The following is a 13,669-nucleotide window of genomic DNA, read 5'->3' as shown; positions in this document are numbered from 1 at the left end:
AATACCGCGGGAAAATTTGACAGCTGATCTTTCCTCGGGTAAATTGGTTTATAAATAATTACATTAACTATTTAACAATTAAACAGTTTTAACAAGACCCATATTTTTATAATATGGTCAATCCATTGTATGCGGACCCCGAGATGTAATGACCCCTAGTCCACCAAAATGCTCGTTAAGGGGGTCTTTTGACGATTTTTTTACTATATATGGCAGACTCGAGGATACATAAGAAATGTCCAAATGATAAAAAAGTATCCCTGATCGCTCATTATATTGCTATAATGACCCCTTACTGCCATAGTCAGTACTTGTATTTTCATCATTAATAACTTGGAACATTTTTGTGTGAACGTTTCAACCCATTTTTATTGAAATTTCCATACTTTAATTAAGCTTGTTTGTTGTTGTTGTTGTTTTTATGTCGAAAAAGGGGCATACATTTACGGCCATTGAAGTCAGAGTTATGTTTATTGCTCTAGAACATGTGCTATTGTCTCTGGCAACATGTGTACCAAATTTCATTTGACCAACCAGGCAGCTATTTTTGAGGTATTTTATGTAGAACTTAAGTTAAATCAGAGGTCAGTTTTATTTTGAGTTTGGTCCTGGTCCTTAACAAGCAAAGAAAAGTTCTGCATAGTCCACCTTAAATGGCTGTGCTGTCAACAAGTCTTCTGACGATTTTTTTACTATGGCGGACTCGAGAGGGATACATTAAAAAATGTCGAAATAATATAAAGTATCCCTGATCACTCATTATTGTAGCTTAGTTCTGCACATGTCATGACTGACTGTGATTTCATTTTTTATAAACTTTTGTAGAGAATGACGACCAAGTACCGGCGACTGTGTGAGCTGGGATCTGGGTCATTTGGGAAGGCTTGGTTGGTCAAGGATGTTACCACTGGACACGAGTGTGTCTCCAAGGAAATACAGGTATCGTTGTTAACGGTCTATAGAAAAGAACATAATTTAAGAATACAGTAGGTTCTTAAATACTGGTGAAATGGAAGGGGGCACTGGAATGCGTCGGAAATCCTGAACCATGAAAAAGATGTAGAAAGACATACAGTCATGTCTCATGTATTATGTAATGAAATGATATTCTATGGAAAAAATAGGAACTTAAAATTTTTGTTCATTAAAGGGACTGTACACCGGATTGGCACCAAAAAAAGTTTTTTCTGTAACGAATCTCAGGAGAATTTTTTAACAGAATGTGTTACGCTTTGATATCATAATTGTAAAAAAAAGTAGAAAAAAATTGTGTTGGAGACCTGGTCGAACCTATGTCGCCAAAATTGCAGTCCAGCGTCGTATCCACTGAGCTACGACGGGTACTCTAATCGGGTGACATAATTAAGCTATACACCTAACTCGGTAATATCACGTGATAACAAGGACTAGCCAATTACGCATAAGGAATGAATTCTACTAGGAAGACATACCCAGTCATCTATTTTAATGGAAAAATACGAAATAACTGCTAAACTTAAATAAATTGTAAACTATGTGGTACTTCAGTTAATAAGTTTCAATGCATTGTACACATTAATACCAAGTTTATGACAGTTTTCAACAATATTCTTTTTTTCTTGCAAATTGATCATCTGGTGCACAGTTGCTTTAATTATAATAATCATTAACTAATGCTCCAATATGAGTTCATTTTAACATATATACTTAAATTTCCAGGTCACAAGCTCATTGTTATTTTATTTGATATGTTATGTATGTCTGTTATTCATGTCCGAATATAGCTCATTGAGCTAATGTTTCTTGTTAACACACACCCGACTTTAAATTAAGATTCTTGTATCTTGTAAACAAACCATTATTTAGATGAGACTGGTTTTAAATACACAAGTCAAATCTGCCATGAACTGATTTCTTTCATTCAATGTATAGTGTATTGATAAATAAAATCTCCAACACTTTTACAGTTTTCCTCATTTAATCTCCGATCTGCCATTTTACCTTTAGATTGCCGGGCTAAGTGAGAAGGAAATGGGTCAGTGTGTTACGGAGGTTTGGATGTTGAGCATCTGTAAACATATCAACATAGTGAGGTACATTGAGGCGTTTGTGGCTGACCGGTGTCTTCATATTGTCATGGAGTATGCCAACGGAGGTATGGGTTAATGTTTTTATTTTATCATAGTAAGGTACGTGGAGGTGAATGTGGTCGACCTTGTTTAAACATTGACATGGAGTACGCTAACAGAGGTATTGTTTTATGTTTTCACATTATGATTGTGTGGTTCAAAGAGCAGTGGTCGAAATTAACACAAGCCCGCAAGCCCTGCGCTGGTAAAATTTCTTCAGGGCTTGCTCAAATTCTGAATTTTATATAGCAAGGCTTGTTAAAAATTTTGATGCCAAGCTATAGTATATGAATTAGGGCTTGTTCATCCAAAAGTCTAATTTCAATGGCTGAAAGAGGCATTTGTGGCCGACCCGGGTTTATACTTTATCGTGGCGTATTCAAACAGAGGTATGGGTTCATGTTATGACATTAATGTTGTGAGGTACATCGAGGCGTTTGTGGCCAAACAATGTCTACACATTGCCATGGAGTACGCGAATGGAGGTATAGGTTCATGTTTTGTTTTTATTATTTATGATCATGGTGAGGTTACCATATGGGTATTTGTGTCTGACTGGTGTCTACACATTGTCAGAGTAAGTTAATGGAAGTTTGCTGGCTTATGGGGTAAATTTTAAACAAATATTCATGCCTTGGTTTAGAAATGTCAGTTTGATAGTAAGGAGAAGCTAGTTTCCAATTAAATCTTTTTTTATAGCCAGGTGCTTGAGAAAGAGACATCATGTAATATGATGTATACAGATGCTCAATTAATGAATAGAATATTATCTTATAAATCATAAGGATATTTATATTACCGGTATATCATAAAAGAAGATTCTGTTCAAATTATGTTGCATTTTACCAGGTGATTTAGGCCAACGGATCTCAGAAAGACAGAAAATTGGACATTTATTTAGAAAAGAGGTATTTTACATTGTGTTATTTTATGATTGATGTAAGTACCATTGGTCAAATATGATGAAAACCACCAAGTTTGTTTACATATTTGCTGCACTCTCACTAATTGACTGTTTTGACATATTTTTTTTAAATTTTTATCTTGGAATGAACATATTTTTGCTAATACATCTGGATTCCAATGATACAAGACTGCTGACAAAATATCAGATAGCAGTTATTCATTTTTACATTTAAAACTTGAAAATTCATGGCTAAAAGCGTTAAAGCCCTTTGAGAAAAATGAATTTTGTGACAGATTCCGGAACAATTAAGTTCTGCTGTGAATTATCTTATATGACTGAATTGAAGACATTGATGCCAAAAGCAGCTGATTCTGAGACAACAACTAAAATAATGTCAAAACTGTCAATTTGGGAGAGTGCAGCTTTAAACCTTTGTGAAAGTTTGCTGTTGATCTGACAACTGATTGATTATAAAGAATTTCAAATGGCCAGAATGATGTCTTTAAGGTCAGTAGGTCAACAATTATGATCACAATCAACAGTCCTTGGAATATTTTGTCAGCATGAGAAAGTTATGACCTAGGACCTTGAAATTTAGTGGCAGGTTGCCGATGACTGGTAGATTTTCAATATTGTTTTTTTGGATCAGTAGGTCAAAGGTCAAGGTCTTGGTCAGCACTCTGAGGCAAACTTTGACCTAGGATTATGAAATTTGAGATCCTGCCATCAAAGAGGTTGAGAGTTGTCTAGTAGTTATGGTGTCCCCCTGCCATCAAAGTGGTCTTTGGTTCAAGCCCCCACTAGGGTGAGAGTGGTCTAGTCGTTTGACCGTCCCCCTGCCATCAAAGAGGTCGAGAGATGTCTAGTGGTTAAGGTGTCTCCCTGCCATCAAAGAGATCGTGGGTTCAAGCTTCACTAAGGCGAAAGTGGTCTAGTGGTTTAAATGTCCCCCTGCCATAAAAGGGGTCGTGATTTCAAGCCCCACCAAGATGAGTGGTCTATTGGTAAAAGTGTTCCCCTGTAATCTGAAAGCTTGTGGGTTCAAGCCCAATTAGGGTTACAGTGGTTAGTGGTAAGGTTTGCGTCACCATCTAAGAGGTTGTGAGTTCAAGCCCCACAAGGGTGAAAGTCGTCAAGTGGTGGGGAATTGTCCCCCTGCCATCATAGAGGTTGAGGGTTCAAGCTCCACCAGCCTGAGGAATGTTTTGTTGTTCAGGTATCCGCCCACCATTTAAGAGGTTGTGGGTTTAAGCCCCATCAGTGGTAAATTTTCCTCAGGTCTCTCAAAGTGGACTGGATATTGATTCATACCATCTTAAACAGGTTTTTTTACAGTTAAGCTGAATGGAACTTATATAAATGTATTTTCAAAAAGATCCATTCTGAATTTTAATTTATTACATGTATCTTCAGACAGTGTTAGACTGGTTTGTGCAGATTTGCCTAGCCCTGGAGTACATCCACAGCAAACGATTCCTACATAGAGGTATGTATGATAAATGATATCATATGAAAAGAAATATAACACTATTATAATTAATAGGCTATTGTATATTTTTTATTCTAAGGCAAACCGAAGGTTAAGGGAGGGGGATATTGTCCTTGAGTTGTCCATCCTTATGTCCGTCTGTCCTTCTGTCAAAAACTAAGATACTAGGTAAAATCTGAATGCTACACTATATAATATGTTCTTATAATTCAAACAGTTGCAAACAAACTCAAATCTCATATATTTGAACACTTGATTTCCATTCAAATTTTATTCCCTTTTTAGGCAGGGCATATCAACTTGATGGATTTCCTTGTTGTTATAATTAGGCTTTTGTTTCATCAATTAAAGACAATTATCCAACTATTGTATTTTAATTTTTTATTAAGGCCAAAAATTTATTTTGGTTAGGGTTACATCCTTAAAACAGGTAAGGTTGGTAGGCTTTTCGTATTCAAGGCTTTTTGTAAGAATGATGTTGTCATTATAACAGAAAGGCTTTGAAGTAATCTTCTTTATAAAACTTTAAAGGCTTCTTAACTTAATATTAAAGCTGCACTCTCACAGATTTACCGTTTTGACAACTTTTTTACTTTTTGTCTTGGAACGAGCAAATTTTTGCATAAATATCTGCAAACCAGTGATAAAAGACTGCTGATAAAAGGTCAGATCGCAGCTTTTCATATTTTCGTCCCTAAATTGATGTTTTATGCTTTTTTCTTAACCGTTAGTAACGGTTTAAGCCATAAAATATTAAATTTGGAATGGAAATATGAAAATCTGCGATCTGATCTTTTGTCAGCAGTCTTTCATCACTGGTTAGCAGATATTCACGCAAAGATTTGCTAATTCCAAGACAAAAAATAAAAAAAAGTTGTCAAAACGGTAAATCTGTGAGAGTGCAGCTTTAAAACACACACTTATCTTCTCTTTTTACCAACTGACTATAAAAACAGTAGGGTTTCCTAAGTAGGGTCAGGTAACCTAAACCACTTTTTTTTAAGCCAAATAGAAAACTGTTCCATCAAATATCCAATGTATTGTCATGTTTGTTAACATTTTGTGAAATACTTAAATATGTCTTGATTTCATGTTTCACGACCTACCCTGAATATTTGCACCGGACTCTATTTCAGAATTCTTTTTTATTTAGCCACCTAAAAAAAATTTTCAGACCTAAAACCCCAGAATGTGTTTCTGACTACGAGCGGTGTGGTTAAACTTGGCGATTTCGGCATAGCTCGCCATTTGATTCATGAGGACTTGGCGTCAACTAGAATCGGCACACCGCTGTATATCAGTCCGGAGATTTGCAAGGGAAAACTGTATCCTGTATCAGCTCTGGTTATTAAAGATACAGTCTTACCTCTTGGGCTGGAACTCACAGGAACCAAAGAAAATACCTCAAACCTAAGAAAATTTGATTTAAGTGGGAATTCTTACCTTCAGTTTAAAGAAATGGGTCCTTCATATCCAGCTTGAGCCAATGAGGAATTCGGACCAAACGAGTTCGTGCCAACAGTGTTTGTCTGTAAATAAGAAAGTGCCATAGCCTTAGTGTGTCATTTAGATTATAACATTTATTAATAGACAATGAAAATGCCCATCTGTCTTCAATAAGTAGTTTGGGTTTTTTTGCCCCTTTTTTTGAAGTGCATTGACATAGCAATTGTAGCAATAAAGTGCCATCATGATTATGTTGATAGGTTTGTTGAAGAAAAGGTTTGAGATCAAGTTGAACATTATATTAATTATCTTAGTATTTTCCCCCTTTTTGCCAAAACAACGCTGTTTTTCCCCTGTCAAAGGGCCCCCACCACTTTTCCCTTAAAAGGTCTTTATATATACATGAAACTTGGTATTAATGTTAAGTGACCATAGACAGAACAAGGATATTCTAATAAACTGCTTCAAGGTGATGGGAACCTTTTTTTCAGATTTAAGATGATATGACTTGTATCATGTTTTTCGTTTTGTTTTTTTAGTCAACTGTGGTACTCAATTTCAACTGTCAACACTTGAAAGGGGGTAACCGTTCCTTTACTTTATCGACTGTGCGGATAATTAAAAATCCTGTTCACTTAAACCACATGTTATTTATTGAATGTTGAACTTGACATTATGGTACAAAACAGTTACAACACCAGCAAACTTAAATAATCTCAGTAACTCTGATTGTGGGTGCTGTAACAATTACTTATTTAGTAAATGAAGGAAAAAACCACAGCATTGTTCATATAATATTATGTTCTTTGTCTATTTGCAAAATTCAATTCATTGAAGTAAAATCCTTAAGCTACCTGCAGTTATGATGCTAAGAGTGATATGTGGGCAGCGGGCTGCCTTCTATACGAGATGTGTGCGCTCCATGTGCCCTTTAGGGCGGCTAACTTTGATGCACTGGTCGGCAAAATACTCGCTGTAGAGTTTGCTCCCCTACCCAGGTAGGCAGTGTTTTCATGTCTGAATTAGTATTTAAAATTAGGTTGTCTGATGTCTAAGGCCAATATTAATTGGAAGAAACTGCCCCCTCTGAAGAAACTGCCCCCTCTGAAGAAACTGCCCCCTCTTTTTTCCACTGCCCCTTAATTTTTATTTCACTCAAATGAAAATGTTGTATTTGCATATCACTTTAGTATGGTTTTTAGCTCAACTATTTGAAGAATAGGTGGGCTATACTACTCGCCCCAGCGTCGGCGTCCGGTTAAAGTTTTAGGGCAAGTTGTGATTTTCACTTATAAGTCCAATACCCTACATTCAATTGACTTAATACTTCACGCAGTTGTTCAGAGCCATCACATGATGCGGTTAGATAACTCCATATTATTCTTTACACAGATTATGGCCCCTGATTGACTATGGAACTTAGGTTAAAGTTTTAGGGCACGTTGAAATATTTATTAATAACTTCTATATCGTTTGTTCAATTGACTTAATACTTCACACAGTTGTTCAGGACCATCACACAATGAGGTTACATAACTCCATATTATTCTAAATACAAGTTATGGCCCCTGATTGACTTAGGTTTAAGTTTTAGGGCAGGTTAAAGTTTTAGGGCAAGTTGGGATTTTCACTTAAAACTCCAATACCATTCATTCAATTGACTTCATACTTCACACAGATGTTCAGAGCCGTCACATAATGAGGTTAGATACTCCATATTATCTTTTATACAAATTATGGCCCCTGATTGACTATGAAACTTAGGTTAAAGTTTTAGGGCAGGTTGGGATATTGTTTAATAACTTCTATACCCTTCATTTAATTGTCTTAATACTTCACACAATTGTTCAGGACCATCACCCAATGAGGTTACATTATTAACAGAACTCCATATCCTTAATACAAGTTATGGCCCCTGATTGACTTAGGTTAAAGTTTTAGGCAAGTAAAAGTTAAGGGCAAGTTGGGATTTTAATAAAAAAAAACTTCTATACCTTTCATTAAATGCACTTAATAAAATTCAAATTTTTTTACAACCATCTTGCAACAAGAAACATAACTCCGTTTTAAGCCTAAATACAAATTATGGCCCTTGATTTTTTATATTTTTTTTAATTTCCGTTGAAAGGCATATTTGTATATTCTTAACCACATTTTCATAATGGGAAATCAAGTTATTTGAATGACTTGCGCCATTGTTTGGGCGGGGTGGTGGGAGGGCAGCATCAAAGTCACCTTATGTATCGAATAATTTTAGTTAGGTTTGACATAAAGAGACCAAACTTGGTGTTATTACATTGTTATTGTATTCTAAGTCAAAGCGGCGTAGTCGAGCGTGCTGTCTTACGACGGCTCTTGTTATGTATAATATTCACATTTTAAAAAAGAAATATCTGTAACCATCATGTTCGTGATTTGTCTAGAAGCACATGCACATGTTCATGGTCCCTGGTGCATTGAGAAAGAGCATGAACATATTTTCAATGGTGAAACAGTCATGTAAGAAAAAAATATAAGAAATTAAATGCCACCCCCATGTTATAAAAAAAATGTTGGATGGAAATCAAGCAATAAATTTATATTGGCCTAAGAAAACGGGCCTTTGAAGAGAGTAAGACATAAGTTATTTCGAATCATGCCATGTTTCAATGTTGAAAAATAAGTTGAGCTGAGTCTGAGACATGACTTGAGTGTTATCATGATGTCAGGGTCTATACCCCAAGACTTTTTTTGTTTGTCCCTATATTAGAGTTTTTATTTTTCTAATTCTGTGTTGTAATGCAGGGTTCCCACAGACTTGAATTTTTGGATGAAAAGTATTTAAATTGCAAACAACTCCTTAAAACTACTCTTTTTTTGCCTTGAAAACTGCTTGAAATGTGCTTGTTTTGTTTTTTTAAAGTCCTTAAACTTCCATGTTCTGCTCCAAATGAAGTGTGGTAGTAGGAATGTTTCATCATTACAAAAAAGTTTTGATCTTTAAGTGAATGCTTTGCTGGTATTTGAAATAATAATAGCTTGCAATTAATGATACTTAGTAGTTTTTGAAAACGTATGTTTTTTTCATAGTTTCTTAAGTCAGTCTTTGAAAATTGAAAAAAGGTCCTTGAAATCTCCTTGAAAACTTCCTTGTTTTGTTTGCCAGTCTAGCTGTATGAACCCTGTAATGTGTTTATGTCTGTTTATCAAATGTTTGAGTTTTGATCATGAATTTGTACTTTCTATCAACATGGGCAGCCAGTTCCATGGAATGATCCAGACTCTTCTGTCTAAACTGCTTGTACTGGACCCTGGAGATCGATTTTCTGCAAAACAAGTCCTTGACATTCCCGAGCTGGTTACCATGGTTACAAAACTAAGAAAAAAGAATACCGACTACAGAAAAGAAGTGTCCGCTTACCACAATATACGTCCCAGGTCGTCAAGTGTCCCGGGATTGAGTACAAGGAAAAACGCTAATATGTTGAAAGAATGTGCACTAAACTTGGAGAGGATGAAAATGGAAGCGGGCTCCATGAATAAGTTTGATGAAGATAATGTAAATGTGGGGAATGGAGTGAGTAATGATAATGTCAGGAGTAAAGAGGAGGATGGTTATGATATGTATAAGCATAATAGGGAATGCTCGGATGTAAATGGCAATGTCTCAATGGAGCAAAGTCCCAAAGATCTCAACACTGCTGCTTGTGGGAATAGTAATATACAGGTAGGTTAGATGAAGATGTGTGCGATAATGTAATATTTAAAGTTAGAAATTCACTTTTAGTGCCTATTAAGTGTTCATCACAAACATTTATTTTTTAGCTCTACTGGCCAAAGGCCAGAAGAGCTTATGCGATGGTAATGTGTACGTAGTATGTGCATCCGTGCGTTCGTGCGTCCGTGCGTCTGTAAATAATTGCTTGTGAACACGATACAGTCTTCAGTTTTGATTGTATCTTGATGAAACTTGTACAGTATCTAGATATCTATTCGAGCTGGGTTCCTTTCGAAAACCAGCCAGATCTGCCCATGCATGCCTAGATTATGGCCTTTGATAGTATAAAAAAATGCTATTGTGTAAACAATTGGTTGTGAACACGATACAGTCCAGTTTTGATTGTATCTTGATGAAACTTGTACAGTATCTAGATAATCCATTAGAGCTCGGTTCCTTTCGAAAACCAGCTAGATCTGCCCATGAATGCCTAGATTATGGGCCATGAAAGTTTTAAAGAAATGCTTTCTATTTTTAGCCAGGTCTGCATGAGCGAATTCTATTTTTAGTCAAGTTTACATGTACATGTAAATTCAAGTCTAGAGTTAAGGGAGATAATTTGCAAGTCTAGGATTTTGAGAGACAATTTGCTTTTTGCTTCTGCAGTTGATTTTGTGAATTACTCTGCCTTGTTCTTGTTGGAAGCCCAAAGGCCTTTTTTATCTTTAAGTTCTGTAGTTTGTGATTCATCTTAACAAAATTGGTTGTGAATGTTTAAGTTATGCACCTGGTGTCATTACTGGCCACACCCAGGGTTCACAGGTTTGGTAAACATAAATCTGGAAAGGTTTGAAAATCTTTTTGTGTGTTCGTGCATCCATCTCAGCAAAATTGATTATGAATGTTTGTTCAAATTGATCAATGTTGTCCTAGGATGCCTTGACTTTGACCTTTTGACCAACTTTTTTTAACTTTTAAAACTACAGAAATTTTCACTATGAGTACAGTTTTGAAAGCATTTTTTTTTTTTGTCAGATGACTTTTACTTGGCACATATTAAAATAGTTCATGCAACTAATCTGCTTACAATACCTCTGGGCTCAGATGTTGAACGTGCTATGTTTTCAGGTAACCCAAACACAAAACATAAACTATATGTCTGTTGCCTTTTACCCATACATACATGCTCTGGATTGATATGACCACAAAAGCCATGCCAGTAGAGCATAGGCCCTTTTGGGCCTCTTGAAGAAATAGTGAATAAGAAATGAGTTTTATAATAGTTCCAATTTGCTATTTGAATTCAAATAACTGTTCAATCATTTAAATTGCATTTGGGCTCAAAAACAGTTTTTAATTATCTTTGACAAAATGAGGGGCAAATCATGTTCAATCTTATGTTGTTGTTTTTTCTTTGTATAAATCTTTTTAGAATAAGTGTGGATCCAGAACCTACACGGTGAAAGACTCCATACTGAGGAAGCTATCTGCTGTGTCCCCCAGATTGTCAGAGACTGTTCGACGTCAGAGGTTCTCACTGTCTGTAAGTGAGGCTCTGGATGCTAGGAAAAAGGTAACACATGTTTTTAAGCAATTTTGGCAAAAGGACTCAGAATTGAGATAATTTATGTAATTCACGTCAATTTGGTCATTTCCAAAATTACTTTCATACAATATCCCTACAATTTGGGTTTTCCTTTAAAAAAATGACAACTTGGTTAATGTAAGTACTGTTACAATACTAGTCTTGTTTTAGGATGGTAAATAATTCTTGATTAATTGATGGAAAAATTTAGATTAGACTACAAAGGGCTCGATATTGGGCCCCTACAAAAAGGGAAAAATGATTGGCAGGTCTGAAATTAGTTTTGACTTGTTTGATAATTTAACAATAACATGCAATGAAATTGTATTTACCTTCTGCAAGCATTAAAAATGAAGGAATATTTATGGCAAATAAGTTTTTTTGACTGCTTACAATTGTTTTTCCCTTCCTATAATTTGTAACTGGTTCTCTTTCATTGAGGGTTTGGTTACTAAAACAATTCTTTCCAAGCCTATAACATCCTTGTTCATCAGTTGTATAATCATATGTTTTTTAATCAAATTCAATACCTGTACTCATTCATATTGCCCCAGATACTCCAGTTATGGATCTTGAATTGGTTTGCATAGGCATGAAGAAATAGTTTTATAAACTGGTCCTGTCAATATTTGATGTTGTTTTGTTGTATTCAGTCAGAGAGTGGCTGTTTTACTACTAAGGGAGGCAACTGTGATAGTGAGGATGAGGTTTTCTCCCCTGCCCCAGAAGCCCCAAGGAGACAGCCATTAGACTCTAGAACTTACTCTGTTGATTCATCAGGTGTGTAATTGAATTTATTAAGTCACACTTAAAGCTTTTAACCTCACATTGTTTTGGCAGTTACAAAAAGAAGCAAAATGCTCAATTGTCTTTACCCAATGCTGTACTTCATCAATAATGACAAATTTTGCTTTCTTTATGGCTTAATTGTTTTGTAAGTGGAAACAGTTGAAATGTTTTCTAGCAAATTTAAGTTGAGCAAAGATGCTTTCTATTAAATGTAAATTGAACAAAGATGCTTTCTATCAAATTTAAATTGAGCAACAATGTTTCTATCAAATTTAAATTGAGCAACAATGCTTTCTATCAAAATTTAAATTGAGCAACAATGCTTTTATAAAATTTGAATTGAGCAATGATTTACCCATCTTTAGGTATAACTTCCCTTTTATTTTTAATATGGCCAGTCACACATTCAATACTCACATTACAGTACCCATGCATTTAATTAGGAGCAAGTCATTGGATTTGGCTCGAAAGACCAGCAATTTTTAAATCTTGAAGTATTTTACTACAAACTGTTATTAGCTATAAGTAATCCATTTGAACCAACTCAGGCATTTTCCATAGAAAACAACTTCGGACATATATGGAAGGTTTACGATACCAGAAATCTTTATATTTAACAACACTGCATGTAGATCATGTAGTTATTTCTGCACTTCAACTTTATTACTTAACTTTCAGAAATCTTATTTAGATTTTATGCAATAAAACATTTAACAGGCAATTAATTAATACTGTTATATAAAAATTAAAGAACTTTTTCTGATTTATTTACATACTGTACATCTGAGGTTGTTTTTCGATGGAAAATGGCCGAGGAGTTCCAAATGATAAGTTTTAATTTTATTTTCAGTTGCCAGCTCCGTTCTTATCAAAGATTCTATAAACCACAGCTTGCTTACTGCTCTAAGCTTGCTGAACCACAATAGAGATGGTGCCAGGAATTCCTTGATGCTGGACTTAAATCGTTTCCTTGGAAACAGTGAGGCAAAGAGAGTTATGGACAATGTGAAAAGACTGGTGGTTGAAGGTGGCCAAGGTTTGGACACTCTGAAAACTGTGATTGGTAAAATTGACTTGGAACTGTTGCCAATAATTTGTTTGATCATATCGATTTGATTTGAGATCATTATTAAATTATTTATTAAAATGTTGTCGAGTGTTTATGAAACTTAATATTGTAAGCAAGTGGTATTAAAATTAATACATAACCAGCGTCATTGATCATAGTGTCATTAAACAAGGAGGAATATTGACCAGTATGAGAATATAATTGTATTGATTTTGAGCTCAGTAGGTCAACTGTCGTTATGGTTGTTGTGACCTTTGCTTTCAGAATGTATCTCCATTCAATATATCAAGAACGGTTTATCCTACGGTCCTCAAACTTAGCAGTAATATTGATCATTATCATTATATGAACGGAATTGATTTTGAGATCAGGAAGGACTCTTTTTTAAAAGGTCAAATTACAAATAAGACGATATGTCCCTCCCTTTACAAAGAATACATTTAGTCTTCGTAGTTCATAAACTATATCAGGGGCGGCTGGAGAATTTGACGTGAAAGGGGACGTAACTTAGAGGCGTAACCTTTCGACTTTCGCTCTCCGTCAAAACTGAAATGTATTTGATTTAAAGTGTTCACTGTT

The 13,669-nt window shown here is 35.3% G+C and overlaps 1 protein-coding gene across 1 annotated transcript; it reads left to right on the top strand.

The window, feature by feature from the left end:
* Window positions 1-13,205, top strand: LOC128220456 (serine/threonine-protein kinase nekl-2-like). Its single transcript, XM_052928863.1, has 11 exons — window positions 1-38; window positions 826-939; window positions 1,987-2,134; window positions 2,958-3,016; window positions 4,429-4,501; window positions 5,679-5,829; window positions 6,811-6,948; window positions 9,188-9,656; window positions 11,080-11,220; window positions 11,886-12,012; window positions 12,872-13,205. Exons 2-11 carry the CDS (start codon window positions 829-831, stop codon window positions 13,135-13,137), a joined length of 1,683 nt encoding a protein of 560 aa, XP_052784823.1. The 5' UTR covers window positions 1-38; window positions 826-828; the 3' UTR covers window positions 13,138-13,205.
* Window positions 13,206-13,669: the final 464 nt, after the last annotated feature.

This window comes from Mya arenaria, chromosome 15 (genome assembly GCF_026914265.1).
Source record: "Mya arenaria isolate MELC-2E11 chromosome 15, ASM2691426v1".
Classification (NCBI taxonomy): Eukaryota; Metazoa; Mollusca; class Bivalvia; order Myida; family Myidae; genus Mya; species Mya arenaria.
This window is presented reverse-complemented; position numbering and strand designations above follow the sequence as displayed.